The sequence below is a fragment of the Equus przewalskii genome, chromosome 26 (assembly GCF_037783145.1).
Source record: "Equus przewalskii isolate Varuska chromosome 26, EquPr2, whole genome shotgun sequence".
Taxonomy (NCBI): Eukaryota; Metazoa; Chordata; class Mammalia; order Perissodactyla; family Equidae; genus Equus; species Equus przewalskii.
The window spans coordinates 36718083-36738081 of NC_091856.1; the positions used below are offsets into that span (position 1 = coordinate 36718083).

General features: G+C 54.1%; 1 protein-coding gene and 1 long non-coding RNA gene across 6 annotated transcripts in view; one reads left to right on the forward strand and one right to left on the reverse strand.

Annotated features, from left to right (window-relative positions):
* The window catches only part of COL5A1 (collagen type V alpha 1 chain), a 170388-nt gene extending 162117 nt beyond the window's left edge, over positions 1-8271 (forward strand). For all 5 annotated transcript variants that reach the window (XR_011533551.1, XM_070596216.1, XM_070596214.1 and 2 more), the window contains exon 66: positions 5620-8271. Coding sequence is in view for 4 of the 5 variants with exons in the window: in XM_070596216.1 (XP_070452317.1) it covers positions 5620-5766 (147 nt within the window). In the remaining variant the exon portion in view is untranslated. The remainder of the gene's footprint in view (positions 1-5619) is intronic.
* Positions 8272-11010: 2739 nt separating this feature from the next.
* On the reverse strand, positions 11011-17716 carry LOC139079697 (uncharacterized). Its single transcript, XR_011533552.1, has 3 exons — positions 17465-17716; positions 12787-17298; positions 11011-12025 (listed from the first exon to the last, which is right to left on the reverse strand). It is a non-coding gene; the product is annotated as an uncharacterized lncRNA (long non-coding RNA).
* Between the last annotated feature and the right edge of the window lie 2283 nt (positions 17717-19999).

The following is a 19999-nucleotide window of genomic DNA, read 5'->3' on the forward strand; positions in this document are numbered from 1 at the left end:
GGCAGTTCTGTTCCAGGCCCGAGAGGCTTGCCCAGGCCACACTGCGAGCCGGAGCTGGAGTTGTGTTCACTCTTTGGCCCCTTGGCCCCCCGTATGCTTGCCCTCCTCTGTTCCCCACCATGTAGCCCCCAGATTGAGGCCTGGGCCCCCAGCCGAAGGTTGGCCCCTCGGGACTGCACCCCCGGGGGCTGCCATCTGCTCTGGGCAGCACACAGGTCTGAGCTGTGTCCTCTTGTCCTGGGAGATGTTTGGGGCGCAGCTGTGCACAGGGGCCCCATCCCGTTAAAATCCTCTGACGTGTCCCTCGTGTGGCCTTTTAGAGGTCGGAGGCGGGCAGAGGTCACCAGGAAGGACTGCCCCTGTGGGTCTTACTGTCGAATCCCGATGTCCAGCCCCCGTTCTCTTCACCACGTGTCCTTCGGAGACCTGCCCGGGGACCCCGCCCTGGCGAGCTCCTCGGGGACAGGGCGAGTGTGGGCTCCACCCCTTGCTCGGTGTCCAAGGTTGGCCCTGCGTGGTGCCTCGCTCTAGGCCGGCACCTGGGGATGCCCCGCTCTGGAAGGCACCATGCCGGTCATCTCCTGGGTCGGGAAGCTTTTCCGTACCTCCCGGCTCCAGACAGGGCCCCTCCCGTGGATGTCCGGTTGGAGTGACCACCTGTGGTCCCTTCCACCAGTCCTCTCCCGCCCTCTTTGAACAGAGTACCCAGGGCATTTGTCAGAGCTGGCCACAGTGTGTTCCAGGCCGGGGAGAGGTGTCCCCGAGCACTGAGCCGCCCCCGTGTGCGTGCGAGGAGCCAGCGCTCCTGCCTGGGGGTTGTTGTCCCTGCCGCGGGCTGCCTGCTTTGCTTGTCGCTGCTCCTATCCTGTCAACCGCGTGTGGGATTTGAGGATTTCCCAGTGTCTGCTGAGATGGTCTGGCCCCATTTGGACCGGGCCAGAGTGGCCTGAGGTGGTTCTGCAGGGCAGGCTGGTCAGGCAGGGAAGCCAGAGGGCAGTGCTGACCCACAGGCCTGGGAGCAGGACTCGGGGGGGCCCAGGTTCAAATCTTGCCTCCTCCCCTTCCTGGGGCCAGGACTCGCTTTAGCCCTGGGAAGCCCCGTTCCTTTTTCCCACAAAAGGATCTGGTCATAACCCCAAGGGTTACTTTGGGGGTGAGGGTGAGTGTGTGCGGGCAGGTGGGAGGCCCGGGCCCGGTGAGCAGCCTTCACGGGAACACCCTGCTTTCCTCCTGCTTCCGTGGCCCCGAGAACCATGTGGTCCACACTGCAGGTCCGCCCTGGATGTGCAGAACTTGTCCTTCTCTAAGGTCAGAGGGATCCGGTTCCCTGGGGAAAGGGATCCAGAAGCATCAGGGGAGCCTCAGCCATCCAGCATCTGTTCGTGTTCCTGACATGCACCCCCAGCTGCTTCCAGAAGGTCGTGAGGCAGCCTGTAAAATTATCGCTTCATCTCTCTCTGCCTCCTCCAAGCGAAGATAATAATAGCACCCGCTTCACAGGGTGGTTCCCGGAGCACATCCAGTCTTGCCTAAAAAAAGCTCAGAATTGTGTTCAGCCCACCATAAGCCCTGAAAGAATTTCCAGCTCCTGTGAGTATTTTGAGACAGCACGGGCCCACCAGCACACGGCAGCAAAGGTGGAGACGTGACGAGAGATGAGGAATCCTGTAAAGGAGAGGCAGGACCTGGGGGACACAATTTTGATTTTGGCTTTGAGCTTCCTGGCTTCCATGGCAGAAAGGGAAACACTTGGGTTGGCCCAGTATATGTGTGTCATTTGGTAAAGGGAGCAGACTGGTTTTCCAGAAGAGGGCACCGTTCTCTGGATGAGAATGCTGGAAAAATGTATCTTGTGGAGGACCCTCAGAGGTTAAAGGGCAGGCCACCCCGGCCCCCCCTAATCCAGCTCAGACGGCTCCACCCCTCATAAGAGCTTCCTGGGAAGATCCAGGTGTTCCATCCGTAGCCTCTTGAAGCCCCCTCCCCTGCTCCTTTCAGCGGCAAAGCTGGAGCCCCCGGAAGCTCCCAGCACTGCTGTCTAACTCAGAGCTCGACTTCCTGGCTCTGCCTGAATCCTGGTCAAGGTCAAGCTCAAATCCTCCTTAATTCCACAATCAGAAAGTCTGTTCCTCTGGCCCCGTGTCTTCTGGGGATGAGGGTGTGCTGTTTGCCTGTGGCAGCACAGCCGTTGGTGGGGCAGGTCTCTGGGGCGTCACACGACATCATCCTCCGCCATGCACCAAAAACCACTGAGCATTCCCCGCTTCCAGGTCAGAACTGCTCATCCGGGTCTGCACTTTGTTTTGTGGATGCCGAATCTGAGGCCTGGAGAGGCCTGGTGACTTGCCCAAGGGCCTCAGGGTTTGGCAAAGCTGAGTCTCCTAATTCTCACCCTGGGGTCCCTTCCTGGCACAGCTGCACCTTGAATGCCCCCATTGACCGGGAGCTCACTACCTCCTGAGGCAGCCCAGGCTATGGTTGCAAAGTCTCGGTGTTAGGAAGCTCTTCTGAGAATGGAGCTAAGATCTGCTTGCCCACAACTCCCACCTGTCGCTCCTCGTTCTGCTCCCTCAAGTCATGTGCTGAAAACCTGGTTCTTGACCAGAGTGTCTCAGCCTTTGGGGCCAGATCATTCTTCGGTGTGTGTGGGGTTGGGGTGGGGGAGTCGTGGGCATTGTAGAATATTGAGCAGCGTCTCCAACCTCAACCCACTAGATGCCAGGGGAACCCGCTCCGCCCAGTCGTGGCAACCAGAGATGCCTCCAGACATTGCCACATGCCCCCTGGGGGACGGAATCGTCCCCGATGGGGAACTGCCATTCTACAGAAAGGACAGCGGTTTGCAGGAGCTCCCGCAGCCTCCTCTCCCCCACAGAGCCGCGGAAGCCCGGCCACAGGCCAGGAGGATCCGGCGGCCAGGAGCCCTGGAGCTGAGCTCCCAGTGCAGTTATGATCCAAACCGCAGTCTTCTCCGTTAGGAAGGTCGCCAGTGCAAGTTTAGGCAGCTGCCCAACGCTGGAGGGAAGCGAGTGCCCGGGCCCTGCAGCGGTCATCGCTGAGCTCCGGGATCGTCCTCCAGGCACCTCCGAGCAGTGGCAAGACTTAGGATCATGGGAATATCCAGACTGCATGCTGGCCAGGGAAGGGGAGGGAGCTCTCTCTCCAGACACATTTACTTCCAGAAAGAAAAGATGTTGTCTTTAAAAAAGTGGAGAGAGAATGGCTCCAGACAGAATAACACAGCTGACGAGGAACTTGGCTGTGCAGGCGGGCTGGGGAGGGCATTCGAGTGGAGGGCCGGGCGGGCAGGACACGGAGGTGGGTGTAGGGGCTGCTGGGGAGCGGCGTGAAGCGAGGCTGGCCTGGAGGGCCCAGCGCTCTGCTCACCCCAAAACCCCGAAAAGCTCAGCCACGACTTGAAAGGTCACAGCCCTGCCATGTAATTATGCAGGAGGCCCTGATGCCCCCCCCAGAACATGTGGCCTGCCTCAGCCCCCCGAGGCCTGCTGGATTCATATAGTCATGAGGGCCCAAGAAATTGGGATTCAGACACAGCATCGTGTGGTTGTGTAGCTGATGGTGGGGCTGCCAGGTGGGGCCCATCCCTGCAGAGAGACACAAATCACCAGGCAGGAGGCCCAAGGGGCCACGCCACATGAATCCCATGGCTTGTGCAGCTTTGTGCCCCCCCCGGGGGCCATTGCTGGCCGGTAGTGGTTCTCGATGCCCTGGAATGACGGGGTGGCAGAGCGGCCTGCGCACATGGCACCCTGCTTACGTTCGCCCCTCTCCGAGCACCCTGCTAGTTGAGCACTGGGCCCTTCAATCTGGGAGGAATCACCCTGCCGGGTCGGCAAACACCACCATCCCTTGGGTGAGGGAAAGAGGAGGACGCTGGCCGGGGTTTCGGACTCCGACTTCTCGCTTTGTCCTCCCGTGATGGAGAGAGAGAGCTGGCTTCCCGGCCGCATCTCATCAAGGCCGGGATCCCGTTATCGAGGCTCCACCCTCGGGAACTGATAGCCTCCTGAAGGCCCGGCCTCCTAAGACCCTCACACTGGGGATGGGACTTAAGTATCTGGATTTGGGGGGACACAAACATTTAGCACCAGCAGGGCATCATGACGCCGCCGGCTGCTGTGGTCCGAGTGCCGGCCGGGGCCGGGAGGTCCCCCTCAGTGGGACGCTTGTGGGGCTCTGCCTCACCTCCTGGCCCTTCCAGAGGTGGCTTCTCCAAAGGAGAGATCCCGGGGGCAGAGGGGGCCCAGGACGGAAGCCACATATCACAGCCTAATCTCTGAAGTGGCACAGTGCCCCTCTGCCCACTCCTGTTGGCCACAACCCTGTGCAGGGAGGGAGGGGACCACCCCCGTGTGATCCCGAGAGGCGGGGTCCCCGGGCCTTCGTGGAGACAGCCCCAGACAGTGGAGGTCACCTCACCAAAGCTCAGCTCACTGAGAGCTTCTCACAGGCCGTGTGAGGCTCCCGGTGCTTCTTGGGATCCTCCGGGTGGTCTTCCGGCCTCCTGAGAGGGACGCTCTGACCCCGCTCTGCAGGAGGGGAGGTGCTGCTCTTGGTCCTCCTGTCTCCAGGGATCCGGTGGTGGAGGGAGACCCTTCCTGGGGCGGGATCCCGCTCAGAGCACGGCTTGGGTCTCTGGTGAGGGAGGGAAAGCCGCTCGTCCAGGACAGGCAGCAGGTGGGCATCTGCCACGGTTCACGGTCACAAACATCAGAGACCCTCCTCTAGGGGGGAGTTAGGGGGTGGGGCTGGTTTAATCTCACATGCAAAAGTGTCCTGAACACTCAGAGCCGAGGTTGGGTGGCTTTCCAGACCCGGGCAATCTTGCACGTTCGCTTCCCGTATTCCGGGAGACGTGGCCCGGCAGGGGAGGGAGGCCGCCTCTCCGGGACAGCTCTGGCACCTTTCTGAGACTCACTCTCCTAGTTGGTAAGGCAGGCTTGCATCCTGCCCCCGGGGGTGAGCTGAGGGCGAAAGGAGATGCTGGTGGGGATGGAACACATGGTCTGAGCAGAGCAGGGGTGCTGACTCCTCCAGCGGCCACTCCTTCGCTGTGCTATCCCTTGCCCTCCGTACCTCAGTTTACCCAGGACTCCTCGGGAGCAGATGGTGGGTAAGAGTCCCTTCTGTTCTCACACTTGCGAACGTGGAATCCTCTTACATCTGAGTGTGACTCAGTCTGCTGATTGCCAAGGGCAGGCCGGCAGCCCGCTGTTGCTGTCTTGGAATTCTTAATTTTTGCACAAGAAGCCCCTGATTCAGACATTTCGGTGGAGCCCACAGTCCTGGCGGGGCTGCTTTGGGCAAATCCCTGTGGTAAGATGGGAGGTGTCCCAGCTGGCAGGGGAGGAGGTGGGCTCGAATGGGCTGCGGCCCCTCCGTCTCAGCCCACTGTGGGAGGATGGAACGGGACATCACGGCAGGAAGCTGCGTGCTCTGGTCTGTCACATCTCCTCCTCCCACCGGCCCGAAAGAAGGGGGCAAACCGGTTGCCTTTGTGGGTTGTCCTGCCTTGGTGGGGGGTGTGCTTGGTGATCAGCTACCCCGAGAGGCCCTCGCCCCCGTTCTGACCCATGTCTGCCTCTCTCCCCTTCACAGACAAGGAAAGGGTATCAGAAGACCGTTCTGGAAATCGACACTCCCAAGGTGGAGCAAGTGCCCATCGTGGACATCATGTTCAATGACTTCGGTGAAGCATCACAGAAATTCGGATTCGAAGTGGGGCCGGCTTGCTTCCTGGGCTAGGAGCCACGAGCCCGGCCCCCAAGAGCAACCTCGTGACCTCAGCGCGCCGTCTGTGGGTGTCCTGGACAGTGAAGGCCCTCGTCCCTCCCCCGCCCTCGTCTGCACCTCGGCACCGTGCCGTGCCAGACCCCCAACCCAGAGAGAGCAAAGGGAACGAGCCGTGTCCCCCGCCCCGGAGCCGAATCACATGACCTAGACGTCCCACAGCCGCGGGGCCGGAATGCCACCACCCCCGTTCCGTCTACACCACACTCCACAGGGAAGGAACGGGGCCCACACTTCTTGCCACGGAGCTCGCCAGCCGCGTTCGTGGAGAGTTCGCAGGGCGGGGGTGGGGCTGCAATATTGGGAGATCAGTTTTTTTCTTTAATTCAACTTGAAGATGTGTATTTCCCCTGACCTTCAAAAATGTTCTGAGTCAAGCCTTGTAAAGGTCATCCCCGCCCTGCCAGAGCCTCGTTCTCAACATCCATTCGCAGGCCCAATGTCGTTCTGCATGTGCCTTTCCGATGGATTAAAGGTGCTTTTGTTTTGTGAGTTTTAAGTAAATATTTGTATTGTATTGTCATAAATGTTCAGTGTCCCTGACTTTCAATCATGCATGTCAACCCAGCCTCAGTCCCACCGGGAGAATGGGATGTGGCGTCCATTCTGGGATGCGGTCCAGTTCTGGCTAGAAAGGGGAAGCCCTGCTGCCACCCTGCTCAAGAATGTGCAACAAATTGGAAATTTACCCAGGGCAGCAAGAATTCACGCCGCCCCTGAAGAAGCAGGTTCCAGTGCCCTCTTACAGACAATTTTTTGATTAGCTCTGGATTTTTTTTTTTAATGTGGAGGAAAAAAAGGATCTTATACTTTGCCTTTTCTACATGCACTTAGATGAAAACACAGGCTTAAATCAATTTTAATTGCTTCCTTTTTCCATTTTTCTTCCTGCAGAGCCTGATGGGAGAATGTCCAGGGCAGGGAAACCACATTTTCTGTAGACGATAATCAAATGAAAATTGGTGCTTATTTTTACACTTCTCTTTTGTGGTGCTATCTGTTTTAAGATCTCCTTGAAGGCGACACTGGGGGTACCTGGCCGTGCCTCATTCTCCCACCTTTCTCGATCCAGGTTTTTGCCAAGGACGTTAAGATAAATGCACGTCGCCTTCCTTCCCACTGGCCCGCTCGCTCTTGCACCCCTAGATCGCAGCGAGGCCTCCTGGAAGCCTGTTAGCAGTATTAGGGCGCACTTCTGTGATTTGAAAACACACACGCAAAGTACAAAGACGCTTCCCACATTGTCCACTGTGTGACGATGGCAGGTTGTATTCGGTGGCTGAATGTCTGTGGTGCTAATTTCTGTGTTTGTTCCAAGAACTGAACTGAGGCCGTGTGTGCTGTCTCTGCTGGGCTCCTTTGACGCGGCCTCGGCAGACAGAGAAATGTGCAATGAACTCTGGGCCTCTCGGGCCTACCAGCAGCACTTCCTTCCCAGGTCAACAATTTGGATTTCCATCCGCCAACATCCTGGGCTCGGGTCTCAGCCGCCCCGGAGCTGGGGGCCAGCGCGGCTCCGTCTGGGTGTCATTCCTTCTCCTTGAGCAATGGCGAGGGGATGCCCTCTGTGGGCGGAGGACCAGAGGGGCCGACAAGGAAAGGCCAACCCTTTACTGTGAAAAGCTGCCCCGGTCGATGCCCTTTCCTTCCACGATGGGAGAAGGAAGTTGGGCCCCCCACGGCCCTCGGGAGGAGCTGTGACAAGTCACAGTTCTGGTGCTGTCCTCCACCCGCCCCACCCCGTTGGAACGTGGTTCCAGCTTAAGAAACCACAGCAAAGCAACCCAGGAGCGACAAACACCACCCACAAGGATTTCCCGAATTCCCGTGGAAATTGTATCTCGTTCTTGCCAAAGAAAAGTCTGGCTTCGAGACTCTCTCCAGCCAGGATGCCAGCGTGCGCCAACGACTTCCACCTTCATCTCTTCAAAAGAAAAGCCATATCCGGGGATGGCCCGGGTGCCCTGTGGGCTTTGTCTAGGTCATGTGATTCTGTTTTGATTTCTCACCCCTCCTGAGTTCTCCTCCTCTTCTGTCTTCTTCCTCCGTTGGTCCCTTCAAAGCTGTTGCAATTTGTACTGAAGTCAAAACGTGTCCCGTTCTCCCCAGACCACTTAGCTACGGTATATTTGCAATAAAATTACTTCTTATATTTGCAGAAATTCTTTTGGCGTAATTTTATTTTTTCCTCCTAATAGATATAATTGGACACATGTTGAAAGGAAAGAAAAAGAAAACAGTAAACAGAAAACCTGTGATAAAAAGATTCTAGGACATTAGGCCCTTCAAAAGAGAATGTCAGATGACCCCTTGTACATTTCCTAAAAATCCAATAGACACATTCATAAGTTTTAACTGTAATGCCCAGGAAAGGGTGTTTTAAAATATTTTAAACCTGTGTAACAGAGGAATAATTGTAATAGTTTTTCAATAAATCGAGTTTACTGTTTCCACCGTAAACAGATGTGATTGGCTGTCTTCTTAAGTGTGACCAGGGCCTTCCCCTGCATTAAACCCCTGTGTGACCCCAATCACAGGACAGTAGAAGCTCCCCAAATCCTGGTGGTGGTCACAGACAGAGGAAGGATAGCATTGCCCGGGCTGCCCTCCCAGGGAGGCCTTCCCTGGGCAGCAGTGGTGGCGGGCAGACCTGCCGGTGGACACAGCTGTTCCCTGGGGTGGCGTCAGGATGTGGTCAGGCACCAGCCTGAGGGGCCTCCTGGACGAGTTCCCATGACTCTTGGGCTTCCAGACGTTGACAGTGTGTGGGCCTCGCTCTCACCCTGGCAGTGGGTGCCCCCGGGCAGCATGTCCCCGAGGCTCTCCCACTCTGGGGTCCAGCTGTATAAGGGGTGGTACTTCGAGGCCCCTTGGGGAGCTGGGTGGGATGTGGGGCTCGTCCCAGCCGACGACCCTGAGCAGAAGTGACGCGTGCCTCTTCTGGTCTGAAGTAGTGGTTCCCTCTCCGATGTCACCAGCCACATCTCAGCGAGCAGCTGCATCCCCAGCAGACTCCTGCAGGGGGTCCCCAGCCAACCTGCCATGAACTTGGATGTGGCACGAGTCAGAAACACATTTTTGTTTCTTTAAGCCACTGATTTCAGGGTTGGTTGTCATTGCAGCAAAACCTAGACCAGTGGTTTTCCAAGTGTGGTCCTTGGACCAGCAGCAACAGCCTGACCTTAATGAAATGCAAATTCCTGGGCCTCGCTGCAGGCCTGCTGAGTCAGACACTCGGGGAGGCGGGGAGTCTGTGTTTTGACAAGGCCTCTAGTTGGTTTCGATGCCGGTGCGGGTTCCAGATCCACTGGCCTCGGGGATGCTCAGGCAGCTGGGACAGTGCAACTGAAAGCGGGAACTGCTTTCACAACAGCAAAGACACGAGTGTCGGCAGTGTTGGCAACGCCACCGAGGCCGGGCGGTGGAAGCTGGCGCTGTCATCAGGATGGAAGGCTCCCTGTCACCAGGGACAAAGCATTTGGTCAGATTGTCGTCTGCCTTCTGTGGGGGCTTGCAGACAGGCTGTGAGCTGACCACGGGGAGCCCTGGGGAAGAGGTCGGAACTGGAAGGACGTGAGGCAGGCCGGCTGCTCCTGACTGCGCTCGGCAAGGTGCTGCAGGAAAGAGAAGCCCTGGAAGTGACTGGCCAGGAATCAAAGGAAACCGAGCCACAGATGCCAGGACTTTCAGGGCTGGAAGGGACAACCATTTCTCAACATCGACAGTTAAAGATGACGTTGAGAGATGCTTTGAGGGACAGATGCCAATCAAAGCTCAGCCATCGCTGGTGTGAGCAGCACATCCATTGCTTAAACCTTGGCACAGATCACAGCAGTGCCTAATAAATGCTTAGCAAATGGACACTCAAGGTGTGGCTCTCCCATCAAAGCCGGACAGGTCTGACGGCGGCTGCTGTGAAATCAGGAGGGAGAGAGAGGGGCAGGCTGGAGGGTGAGAGCCGTGGGCCTGAGCTGCTGGCACAGGGAGCTGGCTGAAATCCAGCAGGCGGAAGGCTGCTGACCTTTCTGAGAGAGGCGTCCTGCAGAGCGAGCTGCCAGCCGGGCCTGAAGGAGTCGGTGACCCTCAGGCCCTGGAACCGCTCCAGGAGCAGTACCCCATGGGTGTGGGCAGGGAGGCTGGGAAGAGGAGAGGCCGGCCTCCACCTCCTTGGAGGCAGGTGCTGTGAACTCAGCCTCAAAGGTGAGCAGACCGAGCCCCAGGAAAAGGGCGGAGGAGAGTAGCCATTGAGACCAGGGGCTCCTGAGTGAGACCCACCCGGGAGAGTCCCACGTCTTCTTAGTGGGGAGCGGGGGGAGGGGCAGTGTCAGCGCTGGGGGCTCTTCCCCTGGGAGAAGGCCTCCTGTAGGAAGCATACTCCCCTGTCTGCCTTCCTTGCCCCGACCTCCCATTCTCGAAGGTTCTGCTACCAAGCAGTCATTCATTCACTCAGCCTTTGATGACAATTTGTTGACTGCCTTCTCTGTGCCAGGCACTGCCACCCAATAAAGGGGTGACAAGGCCCTCAAATAGAACGATTTAGAAGTGCTGGCACGCAATCGTGGTAACATGGAAACCTGGAACCAGGAAAAAGCAGAGCCTGACCACGTGCGTCAGGATAGGTGCATCGCTGCATCCAGCCCCGAGGACCACACGTGAGGCACACAGGCGTGGAAGTGGTGGCTGTTTGTCTGGGTTTCATCCAACAAGTGGGCCGGGGAGGAGAGAAGGACTGGCTCGCTTCACCACGGCCCCTCTCCCCACGCGCCCCTGCAGCCCATCCTGACCTGACCGCAGCCTGGGAAGGGACGTTGCTCCACCAACAGAATTCCTCTGGAGAAACACGCTTGGGGAACACAACCTGGGACCCTCACTGTGGCCAGGTGTCCAGTAGATCCTGAGGCCCAGAAGACCCCACACTTTGGCCCAGTTCTGCGGCCATTCCCATCACTCACTGAGCCCAAAGAAGCTGACGGGCTGGTGGGAGCTGGGGCTCACCCCTCTCCTTCCGGCTCACCTGCCACGCTTGTGGCTTGCAGGCTGCCACCTGCTAGCTGGGGAGATTGGCAGGGCTGCCTTGCTGAACCCAAGTTGGGCGTGACCACCCACCGGCCTCTCTGGACGTTGTGGTCTGTTTTTGTGCCCCAGCCAGGAAAATATCACTTTCCAGTAACCTCCCAGGAGTAAACACTTCAACAATAGCCACATGCACAAAACATCCTGCTTTATTGTTTTTTTTTCCCGAATAGACAAATGGATAGCACGTAGATCTGAGAGAAGCGCAATTCCCAGGCACATGTCGGGAACTGACATGTTCCACAGTGCAAGAATCTTGCTACCCTTTGGGACTTTCTCAAATTCACTTTAAAACTAGAAACCACTAGACTGAGAGGCATTAATGGTTAGGACTATTGAAAAGACTCTAATTACGGGAGTGTCGGTTCACAAACTGGCCCCCATATGTGGAGGGCAGGGAGAGACCGAGGAGATAGGCAGAGCCCTCCAGGTGGGTCGTGGCCTGTGTGAGAAGCAAGGGAACGCGTTCGCGCGGCTTGTCTCAGGCGCCGTGAGACGAGTAGATCTCTGCACTCACCCACAAGAATGTTAAAGTTTAGGGGCCGGCCCCGCGGCTGAGTGGTTGAGTTCGCGTGCTCCACTTCGGTGGCCCAGGGTTTCACCCGTTCGCATCCTGGGCGCAGACATGGCACCGCTCGTCAGGCCATGCTGAGGTGGCGTCCCACATGCCACAACTAGAAGCACTCACAGCTAGAATACACAACTATGTACCGGGGGGCTTTGGGGAGAAGAAAAAGAAAGATTGGCAACAGATGTTAGCACAGGTGCCAATCTTTGAAAAAAAAAGGAAAAGAATCTTAAAGTTTATATGGACTCTTTGCCGGGTCCCGTCACGTCACCCATCCAGATGGTCTCAACAGCACCTTACACTCTCGAGGCTGCGTCCTTGAGACTGCTCCCACTGTGGGAACGGGGGGCAGAGCATCCATTCCAAGGACGGGGAAGAGGGTGAGGAACCCCCAATTGCCCGAGTCCAGCTCACAGGTCAACTGGTGGTCACCTCCTCTCAATGACCTCCTCCCACAGCCCATCCCTCATGACCGGCTCCCACAATCTCGTGTGCCCCCTTCTCCAGTGCAGCCTGGGTCGTGATCAGCAAGGGGTCCACCAGCACGGAGGTGTCTGTTTGGCAGGTGTCTGGCTGCGGTGGAGGCAAACGCCACAGCAACAGTACACGCACATGCAAGAGAAAACACAGATTAAGATAAGGATTCCCATTAGGAGCAGCAATTTTTCCCACCAAGAGCCCCATGATCCAAACCACTCATTCACTAAGTCCCCTAGGCTGGGGGTCGAGTCCCTCAGGGCATTCACTTGTGTCCTGATGGGATTTAATAAAGATGATACATTAGCCGACTCATCAGCTGTGAACACACAACTCTGTTTGGATAATGGCGCAGGTGCCTCCTTGCAAGGCAGTGATAATGTCCAGGCCATCCTGTCCGGGGGACAGCTTTTCTCATTAGAGATTTCAATGTTCAGTGAAGACAGGCTTTGTTGGCTATTATTTAAGGCTTGTTGGGTGAACTTAGTAAGGGCTTCTGTGTGTCCTATAACGTCCTCCAGGCCAACGGAGGGAACAAAGATGGCGGCCAAATGATGGTACCACTGGAAAGCAGAACATGCCCACCTGGCCTTGAGGAGAGGTAGGCTGGCAGCTTTAGGAACTTGATCTAGTTGTGCATACCACACATGTTGGCTGGGGGAGGCAGCACTATCAGGCGTGTGGAGAGGGACCGGTGGCAGGGTATGCTGGACCAGGACCCCACCTTCTCCCCTCTCAAAGATGCATGTTCCGTCCCAGGTATGGTGCATTTCCACAGGTCCAGCTTGCAGCAGGACAGCTGGATCCCAGTGGGGATGGAGTAGTTCCCTCTCACTAAGGGGTGCAAGTTAACTCACCCATCCCAGTGGGACATCTCATTGCAAATTCCAGTAAATGACGCCCCACCCAGGTGTGAGGGGCTTGGTGTTCTCAGCAGCATAGGACGTTGATCCACGGTGAGAGTCGGGGCAATGGCTGTCTCTCAGGATTTCCATAGCTTCACAGTGTTGGGTGCCTCGGCAGGGATGTCCCGTCTGGCACATGGGACAACAGGCCCTGCTGGTTGATCATTCAAATGTGTTGAAGCCTGGCACGGCACTCTAGTCCCTCCGGCCAACGTGGTTTTACCTGTTAGTGATTTAATCTGCTGCTTTAATCTTCCCCTTTTCCTTTCTACCAACCCCGCTGCTTGCGAGTTATCGGGGAGATGGAACCTCCATCAGCGTCATGTTCTTCAGCCCGGCCTTGTACATCACGACCTTTGAAATGCGACCCCCAAACACTGTCTATTTTATGAGGGTATCCATACACGGTACTCAGCTTCTCTGATCTCATAATGGTGGCAGCCTGGTTTGCACTAAGACAGGAAAAAGCTTGGGTTAGACCAGTTGCAGTGTCCACACAAACCAAGGCGTATTTAGAACCCTCACTCAGAGGGAGGGGATTAGTGTAATCAACTTGTCAATCTGTCGCTTGTTGGGAACTTGGGTGGATGACCCCAGACTCCTTTGGCAGTTGCCTTGGGTGTTGTTGAGAATACACAGGACATGCTGTGACTGCATTAACCGAGTCACTGTACATCAAGGGCCATCTGGCATCCCTGGCAGGAGACCATCCCACCTGGGTCCTGCAGGGGCCGCTCTTTCTATGAACCCGATCTGCTGTGTCTACTGAAGGATCAGAGGTTAGGGCTCGTACCCGGGCTGGGACATCAGCATCCAGATTGCCAGGGAGTGTCAGCGCCCTATGAGCCTGAACGTGGAAGACAGTGAGGACTGTCTCAGGTGCTTGCAGGTGAAGCCAAGTGTCTTCCCACCTATCCTGACCCCACAAGGGCTTATTCGTGATCATCCACCCCTCGGCTTCCCGTTGTCCAAGCCGTAGGGTTAACTCCCTTAGAACAACCCAACTGTCAGTGCAAAGGGTTGACGGCCAGGGCTCATGAGTGATCACCAGCCAGACCGCTCTGAGTTCAGCCCACTGGCTGCCGTGGTTCATTCCTGTTTCCAGGCTTCTAGGCATCAGCGGGAAATCACCCCACTCCCTCTCTACAGGCCGCAGGAACCGCGATTGGAATGGGGCAGGGGCACTTGGAGGATCTCCCTACTCTACAGAGCCTAGTAGCACCCCCATTTCTAGAGACAGTGGGCTGGGGGACAGGGTGCTCCTCTGCTGTAAACAGTCTTGCCACTTAGTCAAAGAGGGAGTCTGAGCCATGGCAGAGGGGGGTCAATGGAACATATTCTCAAGGTACCCCTCGACTGGAAGGGAATTTCTGATCGTTACACACGGTTCCTTCATGAGAGGCTGTACCTAGAGGAGTGCTGTGTGCACTGCCAGGAGCTGCTGCTCCATGGGGTGTATCAGGTTTTGACCCCCTTCCAGAACAGGGACCAAAATCCTAGGAGCACTGTCTCCTTCTGTCTCTGCCACAGTACCCAACCCACACCTTCCAGAGCCACAGAAACATTTCACCCAAATGGTAACCCAGCCTAGGAGATGCCCAGAGCTTTCATCTGCTTCATTCGTATTTTCGCCTTCTTGAAGACAGTTTGCCGCTCTGATCCCCAGCCCCACACGTGCCCTTTCTTTACCAGGCGGTGTAAGGGGCAGAGGCACTGTGCCCGGTGGGGAATAAAAGTCCTTCAAAACCCCCAAAATCCTTAAAAGGTTTGCACCCTTTTCACGTTCTGAGGGCCTGGATAGGGTTAAATCTTATCAGTCACAGCTTCTAGAACAGCATGCATCTTCCCTGACCCAATGACTCCCAAAAGCTTTATGGCAGGACCTGGGCCTTGAACCTTCTGTGCGCTGACCACCCATCCTCTCCCTTGCGGATGTTCCAGCAACGTCTGCAGAGCGTCCCACAGCAGAGGCAAGTCTCCACGCGTTACCTCTGTCTCCTCAACGAAATGGGCCCATCCTACCGTTGTGGGAAGGAGAACAGGGACAGATCCTGGGCTACCGATCCGTGACACGCTGTGGGGCTGTGCACGTGGCCTTGGGGAAGCACTTGAAAGGTCTGTGATCGGCCCTCCACGTGAAGGCAAATTGGCCTTAGTTGTCAGAAACCTGTACTTGTCCGAGCTTTTCCACGAATCTCCTTGAAGATGAAGCACTTTCACAGGAACACTTTTGCAAAAGCATCGGAATAAAACAATAATTGTCTTTAAGTGACAAAAGACTTCAAAATGGCCATGGTTAAAGATCTGATGAGAGTTCATTATTATGCAATTGACAAAGAAATTTAGATATTTCTGTGACGTACATTTGAGAATTACGACTGATAACATTATACCAGGACATACCAGATTTTTAAGAGATTCATACAAATACACCCTAAAGAAAGTTTAGCGTCATTTCTTATTTCACAGTGCTTCCCGGGAAATTTAACATGTCAAATAAGCCTAATTAGTTTATCATCTCTGTTATATGAAGAGAGAACATATCTTTTGAGATGTTCCAGAGGCCCTCTGGAAAATCTTAAAGTTAGTTCAAAGTCAACAAGAGTTCATTTAGAGTTTGACTTTTAAGAAGTTTGTCAAACATATCAGAAGATTTAAAACACGATTAGATAAGGTCGTAGGTCACTGTGAAACAAGACTTAGTTATCCATTTAACCAAAGTCACGATTAAAGTCTTCCTAGGCAAACACAGAAAGTTGGACAGTTGTAAAAACCCCTAGCTCTTTTCATAGAGAAGACTCCGTTTTCTTAAGTAATCAAAGAGCTGGTAAAGACAACATGATGCACAGAAAATTATTTTGATAAAAACAGAATCTTTGGGGCCGGCCCCATGGCCTAAGTTTGCACGTTCCACTTCAGTGGCCTGGGGTTTCACCGGTTCGGATCCTGGGTGTGGACATGGCACTGCTCATCAGGCCATGCGAGGCGGTGTCCCACAGAGCACAACCAGAGGCACTCACAACCAGAATATACAGCTATGTACTGCAGGGCTTTGGGGAGAAGGAGAGAAAAAAAAAAGAGTGGCAACAGATGTTAGTGCAGGTGCCAACCTTTGAATAAAAAAACAAAACAGAATCTTTGTTTTCTAGGTAGATTACTTAAAAGGTAAAGAAAAACCTTTCACGATGTTATCGAGAATAGACTAATAGTCCAAGAAAACATCCTCCTTTTATCAGATGAAAGGAGATGAAGTTTCAGTTTTACCTAAGTACATTATTGATATTAAAGCTTATTTTTCTCTATGCCAATTAAATAGAGCTCTTTCACAAAATAATTTTGGCAATACCCTCTGGAGGTAGAAAAACGTCATATATACATAATACATACCCATAGACATAATAAACACATAGATAGACACAGTCAGAGACCCCACGCCTTTCATTCCAAAACTCTAGCCATGAATCGGGTACAACAATACAAAACTCAGTATTTTATAAAACAGTTGGACCCAAATGTGTCTCTGGCAGATGGAACAAGTTAAGTTTACCCACCCTCATGGCTAAAGCTTTTTCCTGATATTTATGGAGAAGACTTTGGAGATTTGTATTTGCCCTAGTGAAGGCTGTGGACTAGATTTTGGGCAATGGAGCTTCTATAGAGTCTGTATTTTGAAAAACCTCTTCTCCCTTTTTTTCCTTTGGTCTCTGTGGGCAGAGTTTTGGTTATCTCCTGGGGTGTTTAATTTCAAAGACATAATATTTACAACTTGAAGGGATAGAGAAAGAATGCAAATATTCTTCTAGGAGTTTTGGGGTATGTTTCTAGGGTAATTGCTAATTAAAATTTCACTTTGTATTCGGGGTCAGATGGCCTAGGGCACTCCTGTTTCACGTCAATCAGCACAACATCTTCCACTTTGCCCTCCTCACGTTCCCAAGGATTCCACCTCTTAGCGTCCTTATCAGCCTTTGTCACAAGCACTTGGACCTTAATCTGTGGCAGCTCATGCCTCCTAGCTTTGCAAAACAGCACGCTGAGGTCTGTAACGTATTATTCTGCTCTCCCGCCTTGTCTGCCAGCCCTGAAGCTGGCAGAGTAGTGGACACCGCACATCCTGCTCCGACTCAGCTCTTCTTCCCACTTTCTAACTCGAGCTTCAGCCTCCAGCTGGGCGTTGGTGGCCAGCTGAACTGCCCAGAGTGGAGGCCAGACGCCTGTGCAGCCACGCGTTTCCCTTCTTCGTTACAATGCGGTTTCTCAAAAAAGCACATTAAAGCAGCCAGCATTTTGGGGGGCATCCCCATACTCATGTTGTGGTCCACAAGCATCTAACATACAGGCCGTCCCCCACACACACAGAGGTCAATGGCCGGCTTGGGATCTTCCCCACGGATGCTTCTTTCTCAAGGCACACTTCTTCAGTCTCCTGGCCGGCTCACCAACTCTTGGTTCCTAATCCGACTTCTGTACACAGAGGGCAGGGAGAGACGGAAGAAAGAGGCAGACCACTCCAGACCTATAGGGGGCAGGTCAAGGGAACTTATTTACAAGGCTTGTCTTAGGAGGCCATAAGATGAGTACATCTCCACACTCGCCCGCCAGAATCTTAAAGACTTATCTAGAACCTTACCTGGATTCAGTCATGTCTACTGTCCAGATGGCCTCAACACCTTACTCTCAAGGCCACATCCTTGAGACTGCTCCCACTGTGGGAACAGTAGGCAGAGTGTCCATTCCAAGGACTAGGGTGAGGAGAATCTGATTACCTGGGTCCAGCTCACAGATCAGCCGGGGTTGCGACCTCTCAGTGACCTCCTCCACAAGGATGAAAGTTGATGAGTGGAAAAAGATACACCACACAAACAGTCACCTTGAAAAATGCACTCTGAATATCTTCCGCCCATTGTCCTGTGTGTTTTGCAACACCCGTTTCTCTTCCCAGGGTCACACGCCAGGCTGCCTCCCCCCTCAGTGTCCCTGGGGGTCAGGCAGGGCTTGGGTAGAGGGCTGGCCAAAGGAAAATGGGTGAAAGGGCGGGAGGCACAGGCCCTCCAGGCCCGCCGCTGCCCTTGCAGCAGCCTCTATGCTCTATTCCACTCAGGCTGCCTGGAATGAAGACGACCGAAAGGAGAGGAGCCGTGTGTGGAGGGTGGCAGCCACATGCTGGAGCGGGTGTGGGTCTGGTGTCCCTGCTGAGAGGAGAGGCGCCGGCCCGGAGCATCCACGTTGGACTCTCATGACTATGATGCGTGAAGTCGCAGAGATCTCAAGCTTTGTTTCCATCTGATTAACCGTGAACCCTGCACTCTGTTTATATAGTCTCTGTAGCGCACATTCCTTTCTCAAATTATACCGTATCGTATCACATTCTTATTAAATCTTTGTGTCACTTGCTTATTTTCTCTCTTCCCTCCATGAAACAGGTTCCGAGAATGCAGGGACCTGTCTGCTGTTTCCCACTGTGTCACAGGGCCCAGCCCAGTGGTGGCACATCATAGATGATTATTAAACATCCCTCTTCTCTCTTGCTTGTGAGGCCAATAAACCAGAAGCCAAGTCCCCTGCGTACTGGCCCAGAGGACGGTTCTAGAGGGCCAAGAGTCAGAGAAGTCTGAGATTCTGGAGCAGAGATCCAGGGCAAGGGCAAAGCAGCCAATGACAGGACTTTAATTTATGATCCTTGTCCCTGAGTCGAACCTTCACTTGCCGCGTGAGTGACCTGCCAGCTCCAGTGGGAACCTCCCGAGGGCAGTTGGGAATGTCTGACTCCTGTGCAGGGGTAAACGGATGAGGGTTGTGCGGTGAAAGGAGCACTGGACCAGGAGCCCAAGCAGTGTCTAAGCTCCTCACGGGGGGCGGAGACCTGTGTCAGGAGTCAGAGAGCAGGTGCCTGAGAGCAGGGACAGAGCAAGGCGGGGCTGGAAGGGAGGCAGGAGGTGGACGCACGAGCATCCCCTGCACCTCGAGGGAGCTGAGTTCTAATCCTGCTCATCACTAGCAGGCCGTGTGGCCCCCAGGCAGCCTCCTTCCTTCTCTGGGCCTCAGTTCCCATCCATAACAAACAATGCCCTCAAAGGCACAGCCGTGAATGGTCCCTGAATTTTTCTTTTTCCTCTGCAGCATTTTATCCCTAAGTTGTATTTAGTTTCTTGCACATAGAATATTAGTCAGTGTGTGACCATATTTTAAATTGATTCAAATTTAATTTGTTCATTTATTAAGATTACAACCTGAGAAGTCCAGTGCTTCCTTGAGCTTTTAAGTTTGGTGCATAAACCTTATTCTATACGTCATAGGGAAATTTAGTGACTCTCTTTAAGGGGCCTATGAATACTCCTGGGTCCATTCACTGATTAGTTAATTCAACAGCTTTAAACATTTTAATTGCATTTATATATACTCAAATTTGTATTTCAGCATTTCACTTGTCTACTTTAAGAAAGCTTCTGAGTATAAGGTAAATTTTAGAAATCTTATATTGTAAACATGTAACTGTGATGAACCCAGGGGTCTCTGAACTGCTCCAAAACTATAAATGTTACTGCACAAAACTGGGATTCTCTTGCCCAACGTGCATTAAAAAAGCCAATGATTATGGCTCAGCTTTTGGGAAAATAAATCAGCTTTATTGCTAGATGGATCTGCAAGGAGACGGGCATGTGCCCTCGGATCCGTCTCCCCGATCCAGGGCCGGGGGCTCCATCCGTGGGGTGGAGAGTGGGGGGTCTGAAGGACGGGGACAGGCGATCGGAGGCGAGGAGAGGGGAGGTGACTGACGGTCTGTGCCGGCTCCGTCAGACTCCACGCCTCCTCAAAGGAGGTGTGTTCACACAGTGGCGGCCTTGACACGATCTGGGGGTTGAGTTTTCAGACCTTTGACATCGAAAAGTTCACTTATGGGGCATCTGCGCAGGCCCAGCTGATGGGCTGGTGGTCTCAACCAGCCTGAACTGGACAAGGGGTCTCAGTTCCTGAAAACCATCTTAAGGATTCTGTTGATCAGATGGGATCAGCTGAACTGGCCCTAGAGGGCCTGCAGTGACATAAACACAGCAAGATGTCCACATAAAATCACTAACTCCTTCCACTACTCAAGTTCACGTTTTTAACTGGATTATCAGGTCCATAGGCCAAATTCTCGTAAATATTGCCCATGCTCAAAACA